The sequence below is a fragment of the Rhineura floridana genome, chromosome 3, assembly GCF_030035675.1.
Source record: "Rhineura floridana isolate rRhiFlo1 chromosome 3, rRhiFlo1.hap2, whole genome shotgun sequence".
NCBI classification, from domain to species: Eukaryota; Metazoa; Chordata; class Lepidosauria; order Squamata; family Rhineuridae; genus Rhineura; species Rhineura floridana.
Genome location: NC_084482.1, coordinates 224,194,442 through 224,220,505, shown reverse-complemented (window position 1 = coordinate 224,220,505; position 26,064 = coordinate 224,194,442). Strand labels below are relative to the sequence as shown.

The following is a 26,064-nucleotide window of genomic DNA, read 5'->3' as shown; positions in this document are numbered from 1 at the left end:
TGTGTGTGTTTACAGATATAAGTAATACTGTTTCAAGTGTGGAAAGAGCTAACGTCACATCTCACTGCTGTGGTCACATCAAAGAATGCATGCAGGGGAGTAACCATTTAAATGCTGTTTGCAAAGAACGCTCTGGTGACAGGGCGTAGTAGTAACCTCTGCGCCCGCGCCCTGGATTTGTAAAAGGGGCAGAGCCTGCAAGACGTTTGCCCAGAGCGCAGCTGACATTCAGTCCTCCAGCGGGGAAAGGAACTGAGCTCTGTTTCCCAGAGAGGCAGGATGTTGTCATGAAAATGGGAGGGAGGGAGACAAGAGTGAAGCAAGGAAGCAAACAGGCTTGATTCATTTCCGAGGAGGAGGAGGAAGGGGGCTGAATCGTGGCGAGGACGCAAGACAAAGAAAGAGGTGCAGCAGTGGGGATGAGGAGTTTGCCTTTGGGGGTGGAAAAAGGGGGAGATCCTCCCCCCACATCTTCCCGGGGAATTCATGGGGGGGAGTCGCATGCATGCAACCAAGCTGCAACATTGGGGGCCGAACAGCTGCAGAGCTTCCATTGCACGATCCCCTTTGAAGCGCCCTCTCTGCCAGGAGTGGGGCTGGGAGTGGGAAGAGACGCCCTGTTGCAGAGGAGACGTCCGGGTGCCGGGGCTAAGAAAGCCACCTCACTGGGCTGCTGTGTGAGGACAAAAGGGGAGCAGGAGCAGGTGTCCCCCTCCCCAAACGCCTTGGACAAGAAAGCAGACCAAAAAAAAAGAGAGTAAGCCAGCGAATAAGTGAGCAATATTTTCCCCACGTACAAACGGGGGCTGTTTTATTGTTCATTCTGTCCACAGTGTGTTTCTGTGAGTCCATTTCTGCACTGCTGTAGTTCTTCGGAGGAAACACGCTTTTTGTAGAATCATAGAGTTGTAAGACCATCCAGTCGAACCCCCAGCTCAGTGCTTACCCTCTCCCGCAAATGCACTTTGCCTCTTCTTGGGATCTCCTCAAACCTCCCCACCCCCATTGTAGATACTCTCTCTTTCACTCACTCACTCACACACACCCCTACACACACGTTAGGACAATCATCTCCTTGCCTTCCTGACCTTACAACATCGTTGCTGCTGCTGAAGGTTGGGCAGGGGGAGATCAACCTACATTTTCCACTCTGGGGCCCTTGGAGGAAGGTCTGAATAAATGTGTGGCCAGCAAATAAGCTCATCTCAGTCATCCAAACTGCAGCCGTGCAAGGTAGGCAAGAGTGGTGTCAGCCTCCCACTTTGCACCCCAGCTGCTCACTTTAGAGAAGAGGCCAGTTTTATTTCTTTCATTATAAATTAAGTAAATGATCAGGAAGTCGTTTACTTGAGAAATTGGGAAGAGTGGGCAGGGATGATATTATTGAAAATTGGTTGTGTTTTTGTGAGCGTCGTGGAAACATAGGAAGGTGCCTTATATTGACTTGGTCCTCCGGGCTCAGTATTGTGTACACTGACTGGCTGCGGCTGTTTTGGGTTTCAGGCCGGGAGCCTTTCCTAGCACTGCCTGGAGATGCTGCTGAGAATTGAACCCAGGACTTTCTGCATGCAAGGCAGATGTCCTTCACCTAAATGGCCGTGTTGAGAAGTTCTGGATTTGATCCTAAAGTTTTGCTCATTTGGAGAATGGGTCAAGCTAAATGCTCTTTCTGCTTTCAGCGTTCACAGTTCTCCAGTTTCAAAACCAGCCGTGGGAACCCTTTCTGGCTCTGCGGGCCAGATCATTACTGGACCCTCGCCTCAGGATCCAACTTTGACGCATGGGAGGAGCTCTTTGAATGCTGTGAGTGATTGAAGCACACCCTGTTGCCCCTTCCCCTTTCAAGCTGGACACAATGGTCTGTGCGGAAGAGGCTGTCTCTTGAGCAGAGGGCATGTTCTTCTTTCAGGGTCTGGTGACCTTTAAGGAGGAGGCGCATTTCATGGAGGAGGAGTGGGCTCTGCTGGATCCGGGCCAAAGCGCTCCGCGCAGGGAAGCCATAGAGGAGAATTATGAGGTTGGAGCCTCTTTCAGTAAGGAGACACATTTTCTTAACTGATAGATGTTGAAGGCCATTTGTGCCAATGATGTGTGGAGTGGAAAGTCAGTTTCTCACTAGGGATTCTGGGAGCTGTAGTCCAAACTCTACAGTGGGAATTGCTGCTCCATTGGCGCTTGGGAGAGCACTCTCTCCCTCTCCCTCCCTCCCTCTGCCCAGTTTATACCTTTGGGGCCTAGGAAGACGCGGAGGTGGCAGCTTGCAGAATCAAGGTGGGCACCCCTGTGCTTGCACCAGTCTGTGAGCAGGACTGGTGCCTGCCTGGATCCTGCCCCCACACATTGGAATTGAAGTCCTTGCCAGTTCTCAAGACAGCCCTAGTGCAGTTTCTGCAAGAATGATGCTGCATTCCGCATATTGTTGTGTGTTTCGGGTGAGGAAGATTCTCTGGAGAAGCTCTCCAAATAGATGCCACTGAAGAAGATTTGCTTCAAGTCGAAACGCGTTTGGCAAATTATTTGAGATACGTTGTGCATTTTATCTTTGCATTTTATATTTCTGTATTAGCACACCTCTGCCTTTTATTGCTGTGTTGTCATTGGGAGTGTATGCACATCTTGTCTACAAAGCTAGTAGTTCACATCACACTCTGTGCGGTAAATTGCATGTGCATTAGAAATTGGACATTATTGTGTACTCAGCCATAGACTATATTTTCCATCATTCATTTCTACATATATTTTTCAGAATCGTACCATGACTTAGAACTTGACTTTATGTGCTTTTCCCTATTTTGTCTAATTCAGCATTTGCATGGTTGGTACCAGAGATGGATTATGGGGAGAAGGGGGTGGGGGGAGAAACACTCTTTCTGACAAATTTCTCACTCCCCCATCCACCACCCCCATTGCTGGAGCCCTTTCGATATGCAAATTATAACTGAATCATAAACTGGAAGTTAAAATTAAACTACAATCCCAAACATGCTTGCGTCAAAGTTGACTCCATCAAAATCAATAGGACGTTTTTCAGAGCATTTAGGGAGCATTTATTTATACGCAACACACCATCATTTCCCTTCCAGAGATCCAAACCATATACTCTGGCCCTTTTCTGTCTCTTCCCGATGCCAGCATTGATATTTGCAAATATATTCTCAAGCTACGACACTGAAAAGCTTATGGGACCATTTCTGGCTACACAAATAACTTGCAGTGGCTTCGCTCTTAATCTCCATGGAGAAAGGTTTCCTCAAGAAGTGTAAATGTGAAGCGCAGCCCTGACTCCTTTTGGGAGGAGGAGGAGGAGGAGGGCGAAGCTGTCAGGGCTGGTTTTCACTCTCTTTGTGATGAGATGGTGTTGTCTAAATGAAAACAGCTGGGCTGGCTGAGTTCCACCGTGCCCTCCCCATCAGGCAGTTCAGGTTGGGCACACGGCCCTGTCCTCTTCAGGGGGTGCAGGAGTTAACATGTTCCAAACAATCCCTCCTCTTAGCTACAAATGGCTTGACTTGGAATGGCTCTTGTGGTCAAAAGTAACTAGTCCTGTCTTTTTCCTTGGAAGAATTGGAGCTCAATTCCTGTTTGGAAGACGGAGAGGATCTTCTTATTCAGGTTCCCAAAGAGGAGGAAGAGGAGGAGACCTCAGCAGGTCGGTGCTTAGCTGTGTTGGGGGGGGGGGCTTTTGATCTGGGAACTGAAGCATTTTTCCGTTCCTGAGTAATGTCATCCAGGGGAGAGTCACCCATCAGGCTGTGAGTTCTCCTGGTGGACATCTCGGATGGTTTTAAAAGGGGCTGAGAAAAATGGCTTCATGCCCATGTGTCTGTTGGAATTACTTTTTAAGATGGTTTTAATATATTTTAAAGCCTGTTTTTAATGATGAGAGTGTTTTTAGTGTTTTTGTTTGCCCCCCGGGCTCCTACTGGGAGGAAGGGTGGGATATAAATAAATAAATGCATGGAAGAGAAGACTCTCTTTTTTTTTTTTTACAATAATTTTTATTCAAATTTTCATAAAACATAGAAAACAAAATCATAAAACATTCAAAGACAAAAAACAAAACAAAACAAAAATGATTAAACAAAAAAAAATAAAATGTTGACTTCCCATTTGTCACATATCAAATCAGTTATAGGTCTACAATATATAACAATCCTGTCTCTTAAATCATATTATAAAATCACTTTCCTCCAGTAGTTATCTTAATTAATCATCAAATCTCATAAACATTACTTTATTCTTTCCACAAAAAGTCAAAGAGAGGTTTCAATTCTTTAAGAAATATATCTATCAATTTTTCTCCAAATAAACATGTCAATTAATCCATCTCGTTAATAATTATAATAATCTTATTGTCATAACCATAGTCCAAATAAACATTTCGATTAATCCATCTCATCAGAATCTGTTAGGTCCAATAATTTCAATAGCCATTATTCCATTATCCCTATTAGTTCCATCTTCCATCTTCAATAGTCCTGTTAAGTCCAGTAATTTCAGTGTCCAATCTTCCATTATCAGTATTCCATAATAATCTTGCTGTTGTAGCCATAGTCATATAATAAGAGTCTGATGGGAATTTCCTCTATCCCAAATATTTTCTTGCCATCCATTCTGAATAAGTTGCTGAAACATTGTTGTAAATTCATATCTGTGTTCTTCTTTTTTAGAAAATGCACTGGCTCATCTCTTGAGAGTTTTTCCATTGTCACATGGCTGCAGTTAATTCCATAGATTTTCTCTATATCAAGCTCCATCACATCATTCCAGTCCAGAAGATTATCCAAGCCATTGATAACTTTATCTCTAATATCTTCATTAATTTCTTCAGAGATAACGTTAAATTCCAAAAAGTAGATTTTATTTCTAAAATCCATAAACTCCGGATCTTTTTCCAATTCCACATTTGTTCCAATCTCCAGGGCTTGTATCTTCCCTTTATTTTTTCTTTTCTCATCTCTGATCTCATTCTCCTCTCTCACAGGGTCCCCTATTTCTTTAAGCTCCTGCGTCATTTTGCTCAGTTCAATTTTCAGCTCCTTACTACCCTGTCGCAGGGTTTGTTTCGTTATCTCAATCTCATCCATTATTTTCTGAAACATAATTACTTCCAGATTCTCAGCCACTTTCTTGATTGCCATTTTTAAAACCACGAAAACAAAGCAAAACAAAAATAAAGAAGAACCACTTCTTATTTCAGCAACAATTGGGTTAATATTCCAGGCTTGATGACATCACAGTATAAACAGAGCAACCTGCCTTATCTCTCTATATTCAAGAATGCAAAATAAATTTAGTTCCCAGCATCAAAACAGTTAGTGGCGTCGTGAAGAAGCAGATTCGTCAAAATAAAATAGACCAAAAAGAGAATAGTCCCAGACAATATAATATTCCTCGGAATAGAAATCAGGAATAGAAATCCCTCTTCTGTTTATTATCTTTAGAATGCACTTCCAGGACAGCTTTTTGCGACAGAAACAGAGATAAGCTGTTAATTTCGTGAATAACAGAGAAGAGCTATATCTCACCCAGAAGTTGTCCAAAGCCGATCAATCTGACAAATCTCCTTTTGCTGCAACAATTTAAACCAAGTAAAAAAAATAATAGAAAGAAGGGTGCTTGCCTGTTAGTCCGTTCTCTCTTTCAAGAAAAGATAAACGTATCGCTTAAGCAGATAGAGCTTGTTAGGAAGTCCGTCCGGCATTGTTGGCTGGACCTTATCTCATAAATTAATGAAATCCAGTCCTCCCAACAAAAACAGGCTTTGAGGTTGATCTCTACGTTTCTCCCTGCCCGGGAGAAATTTCATCAGTCAAAAAAAAAAATGTTCTGACTGATTTATATCTGAATAAGCTTCTTTTGAGGCGGGAGCCCGTCCCAAAAGCAGGCACAAGCGAAGTCACCCTTCCCGGAAGTCCGGAAGAGAAGACTCTCAAGGGCCACCAGTCCTGATGTTTATGGGCCACCTCCGGAATTGGGGACAGCAGCAGGAGATGCACCCTTGCCTTTCTCTCTGGCTTGTGGGCCTCCCATGTGTGTCTAGTTGGCCCCTGTGGGCCAGGCTGACTCCAGGCTCCTGACTCCTAAAAAGAGGAGGGGAACCTTTGGCCCTCCAGATGTTGGTGAACTGTAAATTCCATCAGCTCCTGCAAGGATAGCCAATGATTAGGGTGATGGGAGTTCAGCAACATCTGGTGGGCCACAGGTTCCCCACAGCTGGTATAATTTGATCTGCAAACCCAAACACACTTACCTGGGAGGGTGTCCCATTGAACTCGGTGGGGCTTACTTCTGAATGGGTGTGACATTTATTGGGGTAATTTACATCCACAGTGGCAAGGGATCTGATCCTTTTGCCTTGATTCTAAATGGGGTTCTTCCTGTCCCACTCCCAGAATTAAAATTCAAAATGCTTCCTCGTCTTAGATTCGAGGTTGTAGAAATTGTTTGATATGGAATCCCTGACTTTCTATGTTGTGGTTAAAAGTAACACATCTTGTCTGTTTCCTTGAAAGAACGAGACCTCACTTACTGTAAGGAAGAAGGAGAAAGTCTGTTTATCCAGGTCGTCAAAGAAGAGGAGGAGACCTCAGCAGGTTGGTGCTTAGCTGTGCTGGGGGTCCTTGTTTGGTCTGGGAATTGAAGCATTTTTCTGTTCCTGAGTAATATCATCCAGGGGAGAGTCGCCCATCAGGCGGTGAGTTTTCCTGGTGGACATCTCGGATGGCTTGAAAAAGGAAGCTGGAGAAATGCATGGAAGAGAAGGCTCTCAAGGGCTACAAGTCATGATGGTTGTAGCCTTCTGTCCTTGTTTTTATAAAAGATGTTTTGTTTTAAAGGTGATTTCGGTGCTTCAGCATTTTTTGCCCCCCCCCCCCGGATTCCCTTTGGAAGGAAGGACAGGATATAAATATTATTAGTATTATTAGGACTAATTGTGCAATTCCCATACACATTCAGGCCCTGTGGAGATGCTGGACTAGGTAGGCCTTTGGTTTGATCAAGCTCATCTCATGCTATAAAGAGGAAGGTTGGCCGTCAGGTGGAAGTTCCCCTTCCGTCCACTGACAGATTCCCCAAATTAAAATATCTGGCTTGGCTTCCAAATCCTGACAGTCTGAAGGAGACCCAGCTAGTTTTGTAGCCGAAAGTAACTTGTGTGTTTCCTTGAAAGAGCCAGGCTTCATTTCCTGTTGTGAAGGAGGAGAAGAAGATCCACTTGTCCAGGGTCTCAAAGAAGAGGAGGTTAGGTTAGGTTCCAGACCCCCGCACTACAGCTGATCCTCTTTTCGGTGGTTTTTGCTTTCCAGCCGGCGTCTGAAACATAACCTGCCGTATGAGTGGGGCCCTACTGTATATTCCAATGATTTTAAAAAGCTGCCTGACTGCCAGCGATTCCCAACAATACATTTTGTTTCTACAGTTGCAATCCTATGTATAATTAATTTAGGAGTAAGTTCCACAAGGTTCTTCCTTCTGAGTAGTCATGCAGAAATCAAACTTGCAAAATGGAGCACTTGTTGAACAAGGACTGTTTTAAGTCAGTTGAAATGCAACCTGTATTTATTTATTTAACAAAATCTATATACTGCTTACTTGACAGAAAGCCTCTAAGTGGTTCACTAAGAACAATTTAAAATATGCATTAAAAAAAAGAGAAATTAAAAGAAATCTAACAGGTAAAGGAAACAGGGTTTAGGCTAACCTAAGCTGTTACCTAAAAACTTTTTTTAAAAAAAATGTGCATGGCATTTTTATATTTAATGTGGAGAACGGTCACCGGTCTGAAAAGGGCTTCTCCCCTCCCCTCCCTCTCCATGCGAAGCAGCTGAGGAGCTTCAGCCACTTGACGGGTTAAACAACAGCAGGAATATTTTAAGGATATTTCCTCCCACGTAGGTTTGTGGGGCAGTGGGCTCTCTTGGATTAATTAAAGCTGAACTCATGTAGTGTAGGTGTGTGTGTATTATGTGCCTTCAAGTCGATTACGAATTATGGCGACACTAAGAATCAACGACCTCTAAGAACATCTGTCATGAACCTCTGGGCTTCCTTTCGGCTTTGACCCAGCTGCGTCATAAGTCACAGCGCTACTCTTACTTGTCCGTTGTTCTTCCCCAGTAACTCACAGAGTGCCATCTGTCCTGGGGATCTCCTCTTCCTGCACTGTCTTGTGTAGCAGGTAACGGGGGGCTAACATTTTGGGAGGGAGGGAGGGAGGAGATGCAATCTGCCCTGTGGGCAGTAGAAAGGGCCATGTTCCTGTCAGACAGAATCCATCCTAGGTTTGTAAATTCCAGCTGTGCATAAGTACTGGGCTGTCCACCTTAAATGGAGGAACAAGGGAGCAGATTTTTGTTACAGTTGTCTCTGGTCTCTTTTCACAACCTGTTACCAAGCACCTACTTCAAAATTAACTCCGTACAAGGCCTCGAGCTTTGACAGTTAAACTCTGATATCAACAGAGCTCCCAGAAATATGTTTCAAAGTACAAATCATAATATATCCACAGGATTTCTCCACAGCATTTTATCTCCTTTCCTTTTCATTCCATCAGGATACATCAATGCTGAGGGAGAACCATCTGAAGTATCACTGGAAAAAGCTGAGGAACAGGTGCAGGAGCAGAAAATGAGGAGTCAGGATGGAGCAAAGAGACAAGAGGAGAGACAGACTCACACAGGGGACAAACCTCATAAATGCTTGGAGTGTGGAAAAAGCTTCAGTAGGAGTGGCTACCTTACTAAGCATAAAAGATGTCACACAGGGGACACACCTTATAAATGTTTCGAGTGTGGAAAAACCTTCAGTAAGAGTAGCCACCTTACTTTGCATCAAAGGATTCACACAGGGGACAAACCTTATAAATGCTTGGAGTGTGGAAAGCGCTTCAGTCGGAGTGACCACCTTACTTCGCATCAAAGAACTCACACAGGGGAGAAACCGTATAAATGCTTTGAGTGTGGAAAGAGCTTCAGTCAGAGTAGCACCCTTACTTCACATCAAAGAACTCACACAGGAGTCAAACCTTATAAATGCTTTGACTGTGGAAAGAGCTTCAGTGACAGTAGCCATCTTACTTCACATCAAAGAACTCACACAGGGGACAAACCTTATAAATGCTTGCAGTGTGGAAAAAGATTTAGGTGGAGTAACACCCTTACTTTGCATCAAAGAATTCACACAGTAGACAAACCTTATAAATGCTTCAAGAGTGGAAAAACCTTAAGTGAGACGTGCACCCTTACATTGCATCAAAGAATTCACACAGGGGACAAACCTTATAAATGCTTGGAGTGTGGAAAGAGCTTCAGTCAGAGTAGCGGCCTTACTTTGCATCACAGAACTCATACAGGGGACAAACCTTATCAATGCTTGGAGTGTGGAAAGAGCTTCAGTCAGAATGGCCACCTTACTTTGCATCACAGAACTCACACAGGGGACAAACCTTATAAATGCTTGGAGTGTGGAAAAAGCTTCAATCAGAGTAGTGCCCTTACTTCGCATCAAAGAACTCATACAGGAGACAAACCTTATAAATGCTTCAAGTGTGGAAAGGGCTTCAGTCACAGTAGCACTCTTACTTCGCATCAAAGAACTCATACGCAGGACAAACCTTATCAATGCTTGGAGTGTGGAAAGAGCTTCTGTCAGAGTAGCACCCTTACTTTGCATCACAGAATTCATACAGGAGACAAACCTCATAAATGTTTGGAATGTGGAAAGAACTTCTGTCAGAGTGGCCACCTTACTTCGCATCACAGAACTCACACAAGGGATAAACCTTATAAATGCTTGGAGTGCGGAAAGAGCTTCAGTCAGAGTAGCCACCTTACTTCGCATCACAAAACTCATACAGGGGACAAACCTTATGAATGCTTCGACTGTGGAAAAAGCTTCAGGTGGAGTAGCGCCCTTACAGTGCATCAAAGAATTCACACAGGGAACAAACCTTATCAATGCTTGGAGTGTGGAAAGAGTTTCAGTGACCGTAGCCAGCTTACTTCGCATCAAAGAACTCACACAGGGAGCAAACCTTATAAATGCTTGGAATGTGGAAAGGCCTTCAGTCAGAGTAGCCACCTTACTTCGCATCACAGAACTCACACAGGGGACAAACCTTATAAATGCTTGGAGTGTGGAAAGAGCTTCAGTCAGAGTAGCCACCTTACTTCGCATCAAGGATGTCACATAGGGGACAAACCTTATACATGCTTGTAGAGTTGAAAGACCTTTCGTCAGAATGGCTACCTTCAGGGAAAAAAGCTTTAAGCAGAGTTCAACTCTTTCTGTGCATCGAAGGATCCATAGGGGGATGCTTGGCTATGAACAGGAGTTTTATAGGGAGTTTCAGACCCCCAACAACCTTCTTCTTTTAGCTTAACCACAGACTGTTCCACTTCCCTTCGCCTGCTATTTTGGTGGCCTTTCAGTTTTTCCTTTGCAGAGACAGAGAGGATTTTGCTTTTCCAGAGATGGGTGAGCACCCAAGATGGATGCTGAGGCCAAAGTGGCTGCATAAGCCAAAATGGCCCCTCCATTGTCCAGTTTCCCCCCATCATATCCTCCCCTCTGGTAGTTTCTAATTGCCAAATTCAATATTCAATTAATGACATTTCATGTATTACTTTATCTACTTCCTGTAGATCCTCCCTCTCTGTCATTGTTACCTCCATGTGCATCATTCGAACATCAGTTTTTGTGATGGACTTAGTAGTTTTTGTCACACAGCTTCTAATGCAACATAACGCCAACTGGACTATTATATATATGAGCATTAGCAAGCATAATCCCATTATAACATATTTTAGTAGATTTTTACTAGGCCTTCTCCCATCCCCCTGGATTCGGTAGCCATCCCCACCAATCAAAATCGCTACTCCGGTCAACATAAGCTACTTCTGCCATTTGCTCAACATGATACTATGGAGTTGGCATGGGATTCAGTCTCTCTAGCTGAACTGTATGTAGGAACAACTTTCGCTCCCAATGATGGCACAAGTCCCTCCGTCCGTAGGGAGCAAATAGCCTACTGCCATCCTGTTTTGGAGAACCGTTTTCCTTATTTGGGTTTGGGTTGCCTGTAGGGTCTTTATAGCCTTAGAGGCCACAGGAAGAGCTTCTTTGGTCTCATTTGCAAGAATTTCCACTGCAGATTGAAGTCTCAATACTCCAGAACCTACGGCGGCCATGCCAGCCAAGGGCAGAAAAGACCACCCTATTACTGAGCCCATCATTAAGGTCCTGCGGTTTTGTATGTCCCATTGTGCAGAAAGGCAAGCAGGTTTTGATTTCTCTCATTTTTTCTCTGAGTGGTGAGGATCTCTTGTTCGTAGAATAGTTAGAGGAAGCATGAAAATCATGATAACATTGGCAGAAAGTGGGATTTCTCCAGTCCCCTTCAAGGGTGAAATAATGTTTGCATTTACTTACACCAACCTCCATGCCTTTCTTTCCTTTGGTCTTGTTTCCCAAAAACCAGAACTTGCTCAATTTTGGCAGGATATACCAAACCCTATTTTGTTGGGCCACGGGGGCTATGTCCCGGGTAGAATTTGCGCTTAACCAATTCAATTCCATCGGCATAAAATTGGAATTGCTTATTAATATGTTAAACCTTTTTTAAAATGTTTTTAATCTTAGATTTTTTTGAAAGCTTTGTTTAAGAAACATTTTTAAAGATGTCTTGTTTAAGTGTATTTTGGGGTCTGTTTTTATGATGTTTTAGAGTTTCTGGTGCTTTTGTTTGCTGCCCTGGGCTCCTGCTGGGAGGAAGGGCGGGATATAAATCAAACAAATGAATAAAAATGGGGGCCGTGTCAGTGATGTTCTCTTCAGTCAAAGGGATGGGTACAAGGGGAAAGCCTCCCTCCCCATGGACAGGGAGTAGGGAGCATATCCAACTGTTACTCACATAGATGGAAGCGATTCTTGTTGGGTTTAAGCAAGCTTGCATCCCCCCCCCTTGATAGGAAAATGTTCCCTCTAACCAGTATTGGGGATATCTCTATATGTTTGTTTACCATGATGTAACTTCCTCAAAGGGTGGGGTTATTTATTTCTCAGAGGGTGGCAACGCGGAAAAAGGCTTTTTCTGTGGTGGCCCCCGAACTGTGGAACGATCTGCCAGAGGAGATACGCTTGGCGCCAATGTTACTATCTTTCCGGCGCCAGGTTAAAACTTTTCTCTTCACCCAGGCTTTTTAACATGTTTGTATGCGTTGATATTGTTTTAATTTTTAATATTTTAAACTTTTAATGTGCTTATATTGTTATACGTTTATTGTATTTTTGATATTTCTTGTCTTGTGAACCGCCCAGAGAGCTTCGGCTATGGGGCGGTTGTGATGTGCCTATATTAATGTATATATGGTAAGTGTTGGTTGTTTAGAAGATACATGGTAAGTGGAGTGAAAGAGGAGGGGGAGTGAATGGGCAGTAGAATGCTAGATGATTGGCTGAGTGTTTAAAATGGCTGAACGTATAAAAGGAGGAGAGAGAGTGGAATCTGGGGGGAGAAGAGAAAGAGTGGGTTGTTTGGAGAGAGTGGAGAAGGAGGGGGGTGGAGTTTGGATTAGTACTGAGTAAAACCATATGCTTATGTGCCTTAAGAAGAAATCTTGTTAATCCTGTTAGCTTTGTTATCTTTAATAAATACTTAATTTGGTTTACTAAAGGCCTGATCCTTGGCTGGGGTTTCACAGACCAGAAGGGAGGGTAAGGTAATGACCAAGGCTGAAGGGGAACTGTAACAAATGGTGGCAGCGGTGAAGAGAATAACAATACCAGTATTCAGAGTCTCTGGGAATACTAGTATTAGGACGTGACTGGTGGTTGCCTAGCAGGGGGATCTGTTGAGATCTGTGCTAGAGCAGGGAGAGAAACAATAAAAAAGGACAGTCCGGACTGGTGGAGTCCCTGGTGGTGCCTAGTGACAGGCAGTAGCCACGCGCAGGTAGGAACCTGACAGGGAGAGCCAGGGAAGGGCGTCACATGTGGTGGCAGCAGCGGTGGGATACGAACGACAGAGAATCCAGATACGAACAAAGGAGACTACGTCACACGTGTTGGCTGTAGCAGTGGTACGAATACTAGAGAATCCTTAACAGTAGTGTGGCAGACAGAAATAACAAAACAAGATTACTTGTGAGAGTGACTGGCAAAGAGTGTGTGGCAAAGAGTGAGTGAACTCAAACACCATGGCTGAATACATAAAAATGAAAGGAGAGGAGCTGGTGGAGAAGTGCATAACATTCAGTTTACCTCACAAGGGTAAAGGGGTAGATGAATTGAGGGTAGCACTTATAGGATTTGCAACTGCCCAGCAAAAACAACCTGTCAGGGAAGAGACCCCAGAAGGATACTTAAGCAATCCCGCTTATATAGAGTATTTGAGAGAGAAGTTGAGGATGGAAACTGAGAGATTGAGGATGGAAGCTGATGGGAAAGATAAACAGCGAGAGTTGGAAACTGAGAGATTGCGGATGGAAACTGAGAGAATGAGAGTGGATGCGGAATTACAGGCAGAAAAGTTAAAATTTGAAAGAGAGAAGTTTCATTCTGATGAAACAAGAAAGGACAGAGATGGAGCAAAAATAAAAATTACTCCAAAGGACTTTGCTGTCTATGAGCCTGGTCAAGATCCTCAAATTTACCTCAGCACCTTTGAAAAAGCAGCTCAGTTGTGGGGGCTACCTGAAGATAAATACATGCAGTATTTATCAAACCTGATCAAAGGGGAATTGGCTGAGGTATACCAATATTTCCCCTCAGACAGGCCCATCACCTATGCTGAATTCAAAGAAGCAGTGTTTAAAAGATTCAGACTGGGGCCTGATTATTTTAGAAAGCTTTTCAGAAACTGCCAGATACAGACAGGGAGGTCTTTCGTGGAGCTGGGGGCAAAACTGGTGGACATATTTGGGAAATGGCTGACAAGTGCAAAAGCTCAGTCTGTGGAGGAGGTGAAAAACCTCATGATATTGGATCAATTATACCATCAGTTACCACCAGAAATAAGGCTCCTGGTCAAAGACCGTTCCCCTACATCGGTGCAGGAGGCCGCAGAGATGGCGGATCACTTTGCCTCCAACAGAACTGGCTGGGTGGGGAAAACATCAAGAGATTTTAAACCCAGACCATATAATGCTGGCAGAAGGGATGTGGTACCACAGCGAGTGAGTCCTCCAGTAAAATCTGAAGGGCACAGGACACCCCAGAGTGGATCTGTGTACCCTAAAAGTGAGGAGAAATTATGCTACAAATGTGGTAGACCGGGGCACCTACATTTTCAATGTGAGGTTGCCAACCCCAGTAGTAATCCTGCTCAGACAAGGGCAGTGAAAACAGCCCAAGGCATTAGAAACAGTGAAAAAGGTTCAGTTCTGCCAGATAAACTGGACAGAAGTAACAGACCTTGATTCAAGTCTGAGAGAGGAAGTGAGTGTACAAGGGGCAAATTATTGGGCATTGCTTGATACTGGTGCCGCTCAGACATTACTGAGGCCAGATTTAATAAAATCTGAGGTAATATTACCTCAGGAAACTGTGACTATCCAAGGAGTGAGGGGTCAACCAGAAAGTTTGCCTGTGGCCCTGGTGGAAATGACTTGGAGAGGCCGAGGGGGCCGATATAAAGTAGGCATTAATGCCCAGCAACAAGAACCAGTAATACTGGGAAGAGATGTAATGGGAGCCCAAGGAAAGATATATGTAGTGACCAGACAGCAAATTGGCAGAGAAAAAGAAGCCATATTAAGGGGGGCTGAAACAAACAGGGTGGAATCTGTTAACCAGCCTCAGGTCACCATAGCAACCACTAGCAGGCCTGCTGAAGGAGACAAACTGTATCAAGTGGTCTCTGGGGAAGAAGCAGATCGATTCAGAGAAGAGCTGCATAAAGATATAAGTTTGAAGCAGATAAAGGAACAAGCTCTGACCCAACAGATTCCTTTCACTGACAAACTGAGGAATCAAGTTGTGTGTGAGAATGGGATTTTATATAGACTGTGGATGCCCGCTGAGAGAAAGGATGAATGTGAACCAGTGAAGCAATTGATAGTACCTAGCAAATACAGAACCAGATTGCTAGAGGTAGCCCACGATGTCCCATGTGCAGGACATCTGGGAATAAAAAAGACCAAGAGGAGATTGGCGGCACACTATTATTGGCCAAACATCTCCAAAGATGTAAAACAACATTGTCTATCTTGTGGAATATGCCAAAAGGTGGGAAAAAGTGGAGTAAAGACTAAGGCACCCTTAAAGCCCCTTCCTATAATTGGACAACCCTTTTATAGAGTGGGAATAGATTTGGTGGGCCCTTTTTCCAAACCCACAAGGCATGGCAAGAAATATCTAGTGGTGGTGGTGGATTTTGCCACCAGGTACCCAGACGCAGAAGCACTAAGATCCGTAGAAGCCCCTGTAGTGGCAGAGGCTTTGTTAAAAATCTTTATGAGGCTGGGTTTCCCTCATAAAGTGCTGACGGATCAAGGCAGTGTATTCATGGGAGAAGTGATGCAATGTATGTGGAAATGTTGTGGTCTAAAACATCTAAAGACCACTACTTACCATCCCGCCACTAATGGGTTAACAGAGAGATTCAATGGCATTTTGAAGGGCATGATCAGAAGCTATGTTCAAGATCACCCACAAGACTGGGATGAACGTTTGGGATGCTTCTTATTTGCATATAGAGAAGTCCCTCAAGAGTCAACAGGCTTCTCACCCTTTGAATTCATGTTCACTAGAAAAGTGAGGGGACCTTTGGAACTATTAAAAAATTCATGGGAAGGAACCCTGGGAGAGTACAAAACATCTGTAGTAGATTTTGTATTGAAATTCCGCAATAAATTAACATCAATGATGGAGGTGGTGGAAAAGAATTTGAGTCAAGCACAGGAGAAGCAACGTTACTGGTATGACAGAACAGCCAGGGAACGTGTGTATGATGTGGGAGATATGGTTATGGCGTTCATACCCAGGAAACATGACAAATTACAGGCTAACTGGGAAGGACCATATACCATCAGAGAAAGGCTTGACACAGTGACGTATGTAATCACCACAGACCAATTAAACAAAAGCAAAGTGGTTCATGTAAATATGTTGAAGCCTTACCATACCAGGGATGTACAGGTGTTGCAAGTTACCTTATTCCCTGAGGGAAGTGGGCCTGAACTTCCAGATTTGGTACAGGAAAACAAAGACAAAGGAGGGGTAGATCAAGTGGAATGGTCAGAGGAGGTGAAGGAGGAAGTAAAATAAGAGATTCTGAGAGTTTTGAAAACCTATAGGAATTTCTTTAGCAACAAACCTGGCCGAACCAGTATAGTTATACATTCCATTGATACTGGAGATCATGCTCCAATCAGATCTGTTCCGTACCGTGTGAATGGGAAAGTTGTGAGTGAAGTAAGCTATTTAGGACATAAGGTGGGGAGTGGGAAAGTCACCCCCTTATGGAGCAAGGTAGAGGCAGTGCAATCGTGGCCTATTCCCTTGCATGAATTAACAAAGAAGAAGTGTTCTGAGCGTGTGGTATGGACGGATGAATGTCAGAAGGCTTTTGATCTACTGAAGCAAGCCTTGTGCCAAGGACCCATATTAATAGCACCAGACTATGAGAAACCATTCATCGTGGCTATAGATGCGTCGGACCTGGCGCTGGGAGTCGTCTTGCTGCAGGAGAGAGAAGGCACCAGACATCCAGTGGCGTACCTGAGTCGCAAGCTGACGCCGAGGGAGAAAAACTATTCGTCGGTCCAGAAGGAGTGCCTAGCGGTCGTGTGGGGACTGAACAAATTGCGCCCATACGTGTGGGGACGAAGATTCACGGTAACTACGGATCATCGGGCCTTGTTATGGTTGCAGACTATGAAAAACCATAACACTATGCTGCAGAGGTGGTCCTGGGCCCTACAGGACTATCAAGTGGACTTCCAGTTCATAAAAGGCAATGTACTGGCCGATGGACTTTCCAGGCAAATGGCTGGGACTGCAGTGACGTGACCAGATGAAGGAACAAAAAAGACATTTTCTCCATAGAGACTTTTATTTGTTAACACGACGTATAAATCCTGGAACAGGAATAATACTCTGCCGTTGTTTAAGGGGGCGGAAATGTGATGTTCCTATATTAATGTATATATAGTAAGTGTTGGTTGTTTAGAAGATACATGGTAAGTGGAGTGAAAGAGGAGGGGGAGTGAATGGGCAGTAGAATGCTAGATGATTGGCTGAGTGTTTAAAATGGCTGAACGTATAAAAGGAAGAGAGAGAGTGGAATCTGGGGGGAGAAGAGAAAGAGTGGGTTGTTTGGAGAGAGTGGAGAAGGAGGGGGGTGGAGTTCGGATTAGTATTGAGTAAAACCATATGCTTATGTGCTTTAAGAAGAAATCTTGTTAATCTTGTTAGCTTTGTTATCTTTAAGAAATACTTAATTTGGTTTACCAAAGGCCTGATCCTTGGCTGGGGTTTCACAGACCAGAAGGGAGGGTAAGGTAATGACCAAGGCTGAAGGGGAACTGTAACAAATGGTGGCAGCGGTGAAGAGAATAACAATACCAGTATTCAGAGTCTCTGGGAATACTAGTATTAGGACGTGACTGGTGGTTGCCTAGCAGGGGGATCTGTTGAGATCTGTGCTAGAGCGGGGAGAGAAACAATAAAAAAGGACAGTCCGGACTGGTGGAGTCCCTGGTGGTGCCTAGTGACAGGCAGTAGCCACGCGCAGGTAGGAACCTGACAGGGAGAGCCAGGGAAGGACGCCTCACAGCGGTCTATAACTTTAATGAAATAAATAAATAAATAAATTTCTTCCTCCTCCTTTGTTAGAGGATATTGATCCTTTTTGGATATTCTCCCTTAATCTCTAGCAGAGGGAACAGGCAGACGTTCCTTCCAGGAGCATCCTCACTAATGACTGAAAATGGACTGAGACTACAGATTATTTTCTATCTAAGCTAAAGCCTATGTTGTCTTAAATATATGAAGGTCATGAGTAAATACTCTTTATTCTTTTTACCTAAGAAGATTGTCTCTGTGACTTATTTGATTAATTAGTGTGCATGGGAGGAAGTTGTGGGACCGGTTTATTTTCATTCCACTGTTGCATACATATTTTGCTAAGAAATAGGACTACATATTGTTCCTCTTTGATTTAAACCAAACAAGTTCTGTGGCCCAGAGTAAACTGAAAATTGAACCAGATTTTTCGGGATTTTATATTTTTGAGTATTTTTAGCATGTTTGCTTCCCCCCTTGCTCTGTATCAGACACTAGTTTTAAAAGAGACTTTCTTACTGTTCTCTGAGTTGTTTTTTGCCAACCAAGGGCCTGTTCACACAGGAGCTTAACTTCAAAGTAAATACCTATCTTTTTGCCATCGCGATAGATTTGCTAGGTTCACACTCCCCAGCTTTCAATACGGGTTTTCCCCCCTTCCAATTCACATGGCGTTCATCTTGAAAGGTTAGTATGGCTGTTTCCTTTCTCTGATTGCCCACTAAGCCTGGAGACCATTGGGGGAGGCACAATATGTAAGGGAAATGTTTCGTGTGCGCCTTCTGTTTTAACTCAAGTCATTTTGGGGCAGAGAACTGAAATCAGTTTAAAGCCTCAGCACTTCAACATGCAAGCCACTGGAGCGTCGCTGCCGTATGCAACCGAGAACTGCATCTGGGCTGGATGGCTTGAGGGGCAATTTAACAACCTTTGGTGCAACCCGAAATGGGAAATTTGGGGCTGCAAATCCAAAGCAGCCTCAGCCCTGCCTCTACTCTGCAATGTCAACACAGTGGACTACATTGCAGGGCTGTTGTAAACCACTATTTCCCTCAGCCACACATACATCCAATCAGTCTATGGAAATGGGCATTGGTATTAGTGGGGATTTTTAAAAAACTATTTGAAGCCTATACACACGTTGTCATTTTCATGTGCAGCAAGACTTGCGTTATAAAGAACTTGACCTCTGGCACTACCTTTTCTCCCCCTGAGTGGACAGGCTACTGCATAATCAATGGGACACTAAAATGCTGGATGCCTCCATTGCTTCCTATGAGTAGAAATAGCATGGGAAAAAGCAGGAAGTTGCCTCTCAGACAACTGCATGTAGGGTGGGAACAGCTCAAAAGTCTATGGAGTTCATTGCACATCCACGGAAAAATATGTCACATTATCTCTTGGGGGCATGCAATTAGTATATCAACATACACTCGTGTCTTGCTTTGGTCCTCGCAGTGCAAATTACCACCTTTTGTTCAGAAAATGCTTCAACAAAAAAAGTATCATATATTTTGTTTGGTATTGTTATTACGCAAAAGGATAAAGAACATTAAAAAATGTCATGTTGCAGAGCAATGCATCTCCATTATGTCTCCTAGCGGCTGCGAAGTGTTTTTAACATGCATTTCTGAGAAGAGGAAGGCAATGAAAAAGAGGCTAGCTATGGCTATTCAAATGTCTGCTCAGAAGTAAGCCCTGTTGAATTCAGAAGGGCTTCCTCCCTCCCAGGTAAATGTAGTTAGAATTGGAGCCTAATGGGGCTTGGAAGGAAGGTGAGACGGCTGTCCTGGTTTGTCTAGGCTGCAGTCCAATGACATCTACTCAGAAGTAAGAGTAAGCTCCATTGGGTTCTATTGGACTTACTCCTTGGTGAATTCATGGGATTGCGCCTTAATTACACAACAATTGTTGCCTCCCTCTCCCTCATTCCCTTTCCCTCACTGATCAGAATGAGAAGAGAGGGTGTTTAGAGCTTCCCTCTCCTCTTACATTCAAACTTCCATTCTTCAGGTCTGTCCTAGGGCTCTATCCCCCCCACCCCAGTTGTAGCTGGTATTATTTTCAATGATGTCTTGCTTTTTCTAAAAGGAGCTCAAAGATGGTTCTTCCCTTCCCCATTGTATGCTCTCAAAACCCCTGTGAGGTAGGCTAGACTGAGAGACAGTTACTTGCCCAAGGCTACCCAGCGAGCTTCATGGCTGTGCAGGGATTTGAGACCAGGTCTGGCAGGAGGTCCTACTTAATCACGTGTCTCTTTAATTTGGTAGCACGGCATGTTCAGAGACAAATAGTTTGTCAGAGCAGTAGATTAAAGACTGAAAAAAGGGTCTTGGAGAATTGAAGTCTTCATTTGAAGTGCTTTTTTCAAAGATCTTTGCAAATGGCAGGAAAGGATGGCTTAACACCCAGAAGCCAACAGAATCAGAGAAGAATTAGAATTATTTCACAGTAAATTTTGTGGAAGATCCAAGGCTGTGATACTGTTCATATGATCTGCCTATAATAAACATAGTAAGCCAGAATCATAGAATAGTAGAGTTGGAAGGGGCATAAGGGCATCAAATCCAACCCCCTGTGCAATGGAGGAATCCAAATCAAAGCATTCCCGACAGATGTCTGTACAGCTGCCTCTTGAATGCCTCCAGTGTTGGAGAGATTTACCTCCCCCAAATTGAAATGAATCAAAAATGAATCAAACCAGCTCAATGCGGGGAGCACTGAGATGACATTATGCATTTAAGAGCAGAACTGGTGTATCACAAGATCTCTGTCGGCGTTCATGCACATTTCAACCTGCCCAAGCAGTGGCGAACCGTTTTAGTTGTGTTTTGAACTCTAAATCCAGGAGCAGAGAAATACTGCCCATCACCAACGCAGTGTTTTTACACTGAAGTCACATCTGGCTACTTGCTACTCCTGTTGCACAAACTCACAAATCCAGCACACATAAATAAAGCAAGCAACTAGTACCTTTGTCATGCTCTTTTGCAGGAGGGACAAAATCTGCCTTGCAAAGCATATAACTCCACACAGGAAGAAAGCATTACTTCTCCAAGGTCAAAAATTGATGTTTGTCTGTTCACGGGTCATTTGGTTTTTCATCTGTTCTATATTATCTTAATTTATGGATTTTAAACATGACCCTCTTGTAAAAGTAAAGGCATTCTTGATGGTAATATAACATTTAAAATACACTGCTGAACTATTTCTGTTACTGCTGGTGCTAACTTGCACAAGATCCCATCTCTTACCTCCCAGATTAAAAAGCAGGGAAATTCACTAATAGGCAAAAAACCTTGCGGTTTAAGAATGTACCTATAGCCCACAGATATTCTATCAAACTTTAAAAAGCAGGGAAATTGGGCAGCTATAGTGAATGCACCAGGGGAGCAGGAGACCTGAACTCCTCTCTGAGATATTGGACTGCCCCACAAATTGGTCAAAATGCAAACACCATTTGGGTTGGTCTTTCACAGTCCAATCCACTTGCTGTGTAGCTTGGAAGAATTTGGTAACATGTGCCTCTGAGCATATGGTGAGTGGTGGCAACACCTGCAATCACCCCAAATAATAGAAAGAAGACATGTGCTGTGCTGATCTTGTTTTAGCAGAGAGGAAGGAACATTATTAAGACTGTTGATATAGTTCAGATGGTCACTTTGAATATGTCTGATTTCCTTTGCAATTTTAGTGAAGTTTCCTATAGGAAATCATTTTCTTTTGTTTCTATTTCTGTGAATATGTGAAGTACAGCGACACTTTGCAAAATTTACACTAAAAAAACTCCAAACATAATTGTGGAATAATGGCACTGACGTCTGCACAATAGTCTCCAGTGGACCTCAGGAGTGTCTCAATTTGCACAAGATAAAACAGTGGGAGGTGAAATATATTCTAGCAAAATGCTAGGTGTGCTCTATGTTTTTAATTGACCAAGCCCACCTTGCCTTAAATGAAGTGGTTTAAACATAGCAGTCTGAAAACATGCATCCTCTTTTTTCCAACAGCTAGAGTCATTGCTTAAGTAGCAACATATTGTAATCCGTCTGATTTTACATCAAACTGCAGATTCAACTGTTAATGCGCCCGAAATAGAAATAGAGCATAACCTCCAGTTTGAAACAAAAAAGGCTATCTTCACCATCATATGACATTGAGCAATAAAAAGGCTTTGAAATTAATAAAAATAAATTTGACACCAATTTCTAGGATGAATAATGAGGGAAATAACCATTTTCTAGTTTAGATTCTCTGTAGAAGAAACATTAGTAATACAGGAACGAAGCAAAGTAAGGAGAACATCAACAAACATGCAAAAATATAATTCTCCATCTTTGGAGATGGCAGGTGTTGCCACCACTCACCATATGCTCAGAGGCACATGTTACCAAATTCTTCCAAGCTACACAGGAAGTGGATTGGACTGTGAAAGAGCAACCCAAATGGTGTTTGCATTTTGACCAATTTGTAGGGCAGTCCAATATCTCAGAGAGGAGTTCAGGTCTCCTGCTCCCCTGGTGCATTCACTATAGCTGCCCAATTTCCCTGCTTTTTAAAGTTTGATAGAAACACCTGTGGGCTATAGGTATGTTCTTAAACCGCAAGGTTTTTTGCCTATTAGTGAATAAATATTAAATACGTACTATGCAGAGAAATTCAACGTCATTCAAAGCAGGCTACCTCATTATTCTTTTCAATTTGTGAAATTATCACAGTGCAAAAAATAAATTGACCAAACCCAGAATATTTCCTATACAAGACCTCAGATGTATTCAAGTCTACACCTCCCCATCACCTGTCTGGATTTATCCCCTGCTGCAGCCTTCCAGCATTATATAAATCAGCTCTGATTCCCCGGACATCCATCCTCCTCCTGTCGGCCTTCCCTAAATGTAAATGTACTGCCTTCAAGTCGATTCTGACTTATGGCGACCCTATGAATAGGGTTTTCATGAGGCTGAGGGGCAGTGACTGGCCCAGGGTCACCCAGTGAGCTTCATGGCTATGGGGGGATTCGAACCTACAGCATATTTGTGGGGATGATCAGCTGAGCCACATCCCAAAACTTAGTCAACCAATTTTCTAATTCAGGGGGAGGGTGTGTGTGTCTGATTCCTGCCCCCCGGGCTTGACATATGGTAAAAAGATTAATAACCATTTCTTGTGTCTTCATGTAATACAACTTCCTTGGTATATCTAAAGAATATAATAATGATGATGATGATGATGACGACAAGGTCCCAGGGCAGGTCACAACAATATAAAGCACATTATTAAAATCAGTTTAAAACAATTTACATCCACATCTAGAGAGGCAATTTGTATCCCATAATTTCTAGTCATATTCGGTCCCAGTACCATCAGATCTTTGGACACATGAAGATAACATGTAAAAACCTTGCATTTTAATGACTGACACCTCCTATCTATCCATCCGTCCGTCCATCTATCCATCACCTTCTTCCAGGTCGGTCTCTTAAACGGCCATTCTCAACTGCCACTCTGCACCTGTCAGTCACCCTGACTCCGCCCACCTCTCCTATTCCCATTCATTCTCCTGTCACATCAGCTGTGGGGGGACCCTTTGGCCTGCCATACCAGGCTGAACTACAACTCCCACCATCCCAGGCCGGGGTGGGTGGGTTCAGGAGCCCTACCTGGAGATGCCGGCAGGATTTCAACCTGGGGCCTTCCAAATGGAAAGGAGGTGCTCTGCCACTTGAGCGAGGGCCCTTCTCCGAAAAGGTAAAGTAAGATTCTAGTCCTCGCGGTTGTGAATAATGGGCTCATTTAATGAGAAAACAGGAAGTTACTTTGGGCAGAGTCAGGCCATGCTGCACTGACCCGCAGAGACGGAGAGGAGGGGCTTCCCGGCCGCCCCCTGGGTGAGCCCCACTGAATTGCGAAGGATGTGCAAAAGGGGAAAGAGGAGGGGGCATGGGGGGCCGGCGCGGATCCTCGCCTGGGGGGCCCTCTTTGCAACGGGGAGACCCAACGCCCACCACCACGGCACCCCCTTCCAAGAAAAGCAGGGCGGCCTCCGAGACTCGCCTTCTTCACGGTTAAAGCCAGCGAGTGCGGCTCCTAGAGAGGGATCGTCCAGCCCCACCTTCTGTCCTCCCCCACCCCCAAATGCCCCCTCTCTCCGCGGGAAAGGAGACTGACCCTCCCCCCCATGCAACCTCTGCAAGGTTTTTTGGGAGGGTTAGGTGTGAAGTGCATTATTGCATTGCACTTTAGGGGGAGGGGGTGTGAGAGATAAAGGAGGGAAGAGCCCCCTGGGCTTGCTTCTGAATACCCCTTGCTGGACACTGCGGGGGTGGGAGGGTTGCTCTTTGCAGGCAGGGGCTGCTGGTGGGCTTCGCATTGGGGGCAACTGGCTGGCCACTGTGAGGCTGGACTAGATGAGCTCCCTTTGGCCCCATCCAGCAGGCTCTTCTGATGTTCTTATGAGACCCAGAATCAAATCCCCCCCGCCAGCTACATGGCTCCCTGGCTGACCTTGGACCTGTGACCGTTTCACAGCTCAGCCTATCTCACAGGAGTGTTGTGAGGGTACAGGGTGGAGAAAATAGAAGTGTCACTCAAAATCTTGGACCTCCAGCATGTGGGATCTTGCACACTTGTACCCATAGTATGTGTGAGCATGAGCATGTGGCACAATGCATGTATGTCTGCTATTATTGCAAATACTTAACTATGTCAAAAGGGGCCTGGGTTCGAATCCCTACTCAGGAGTGAAATTGAGTCGGTGACCTTGGCTGAGTGACGGTGTTGTTGTGAAGACAAAGGTGGCAGAGGGAGGGGGCTCAAACTGTATTTCCCACTGTGAGCCCCTTAAAGAAGGCTTTGGTAAAAATATTAAAAATACTATAGAACATATGGGGAAAATGTAATAACTAAACAAACCTCTTATCTCGCTTGCTCAAACTCCAACCCTATATGGTAGGCAAGACTGCTGTGGAGCATTCCACCTTGTACACCCCCTGCCCAACTCAGAAGTGCCTTCTGCCACTTGGTGTCCTCCAGGTGTGACCATCCAGGCTGGGTTTTTTGAAAAAGGTTGCCTCCTCCTCCCCCTCGCCCCCCTGCCCCTTTCAACACCTGGCAAAGAGCAAAAGCTATCACTGCGCCGCGGGGGTGAGGGCCTCCATCAGATACCATCTTATCAGGAGGTCCATTCCGCACAACACAGGAAGCGGACCTTTAGTGTGGCAGCACCTACCCTGTTGAATCCCCTCCGCTTAAATATTAGACAGGCTGTTATCTTTTTAGCGCCTGCTGAAGACCTTCCTCTTTCAACAAGCTTTTTACGTAGAGACCTTGTCCCAGTCTGAGTCTGTGCAGGAATTGGTTTTTTAGGATGTTTTTAAAGCTTTTTTTTTAAAAAAATGTTTTTAAAGATGTTTTGTTTCCCTTGGCTGGGCCAGGGAAGTGAACGCCTCTCCCGATATGAACCCACCCGTACACTACGTTCAAGATCAAAGGCCCTCCTCCGGGTGCCTACTCCAAGGGAAGCTCGGAGGATGGCAACAAGGGAGAGGGCCTCCTCAGTGGTGGCCCCCAAATTATGGAATGATCTCCCTGATGAGGTGCACCTGGTGCCAACACTGTTATCTTTTTTGCGCCAGGTCAAGACTTTCCTCTTCTCCCAGGCATTTTAGCATGTGTTTTATATTGTTTTAAGTTTTAAATTGTATTTTAAATTGTTTTTAAAATATGTGTTTGAATTGCATCTGTTTTGATGATTTTAGTTACTGTAAACCGCCAAGAGAGCTTCGGCTATGGGGCAGTATACAAGTATAATAAATGAATAAATAAATAATGCCTTTCTGCGAGACAGGGTGGTCCCTGGTTGTTTGAAAGAGGTGGTAGTGAGACCGCTCCTGAAGAGACTCTCCCTGGACCCAGAAAAACTTAATAACTATAGGCCAGTGTCAAATGTTCCATTCCTGGGCAAGGTCCTTGAACGAGTGGTGGCAGGCCAGCTCCAGACACTCTTGGATGAGACCGATTATCGGGATCCGTTTCAGTCGGGTTTCAGGCCTGGTTTTGACATGGAAACAGCCTTGGTCGCCCTGTATGATGACCTCTGTCGGGAGAGAGACGGGGGAGTGTGTCTCTGTTGATTCTCCTTGATCTCTCAGTGGCTTTCGATACCATCGACCATGGTATCCTTCTGGGAAGACTGGCTGAGTTGGGAGTGGGAGGGACTGCATGGTGGTGGTTCCGCTCCTACTTGGTGGGTCAGCTCCAGAAGCTGGTGCTTGGGGA

At 44.3% G+C, this 26,064-nt stretch overlaps 1 protein-coding gene across 3 annotated transcripts; it reads left to right on the top strand.

Annotated features, from left to right (window-relative positions):
• The first annotated feature begins 313 nt into the window (after positions 1-313).
• On the top strand, positions 314-12,592 carry LOC133381744 (zinc finger protein 420-like). Of its 3 annotated transcripts, none has more exons than XM_061621144.1 (6): positions 314-405; positions 1,680-1,803; positions 1,910-2,033; positions 3,563-3,649; positions 6,516-6,596; positions 8,558-12,592. In XM_061621144.1, the coding sequence occupies exons 3-6, from the start codon at positions 1,943-1,945 to the stop codon at positions 10,219-10,221; spliced, it is 1,923 nt and encodes a 640-aa protein (XP_061477128.1). In that variant the 5' UTR covers positions 314-405; positions 1,680-1,803; positions 1,910-1,942; the 3' UTR covers positions 10,222-12,592. The 3 variants fall into 3 exon arrangements, with proteins under 3 accessions (XP_061477128.1, XP_061477130.1, XP_061477129.1); XM_061621145.1 differs by lacking the exon at positions 314-405 and adding an exon at positions 430-757; XM_061621146.1 differs by lacking the exon at positions 6,516-6,596.
• Positions 12,593-26,064: the final 13,472 nt, after the last annotated feature.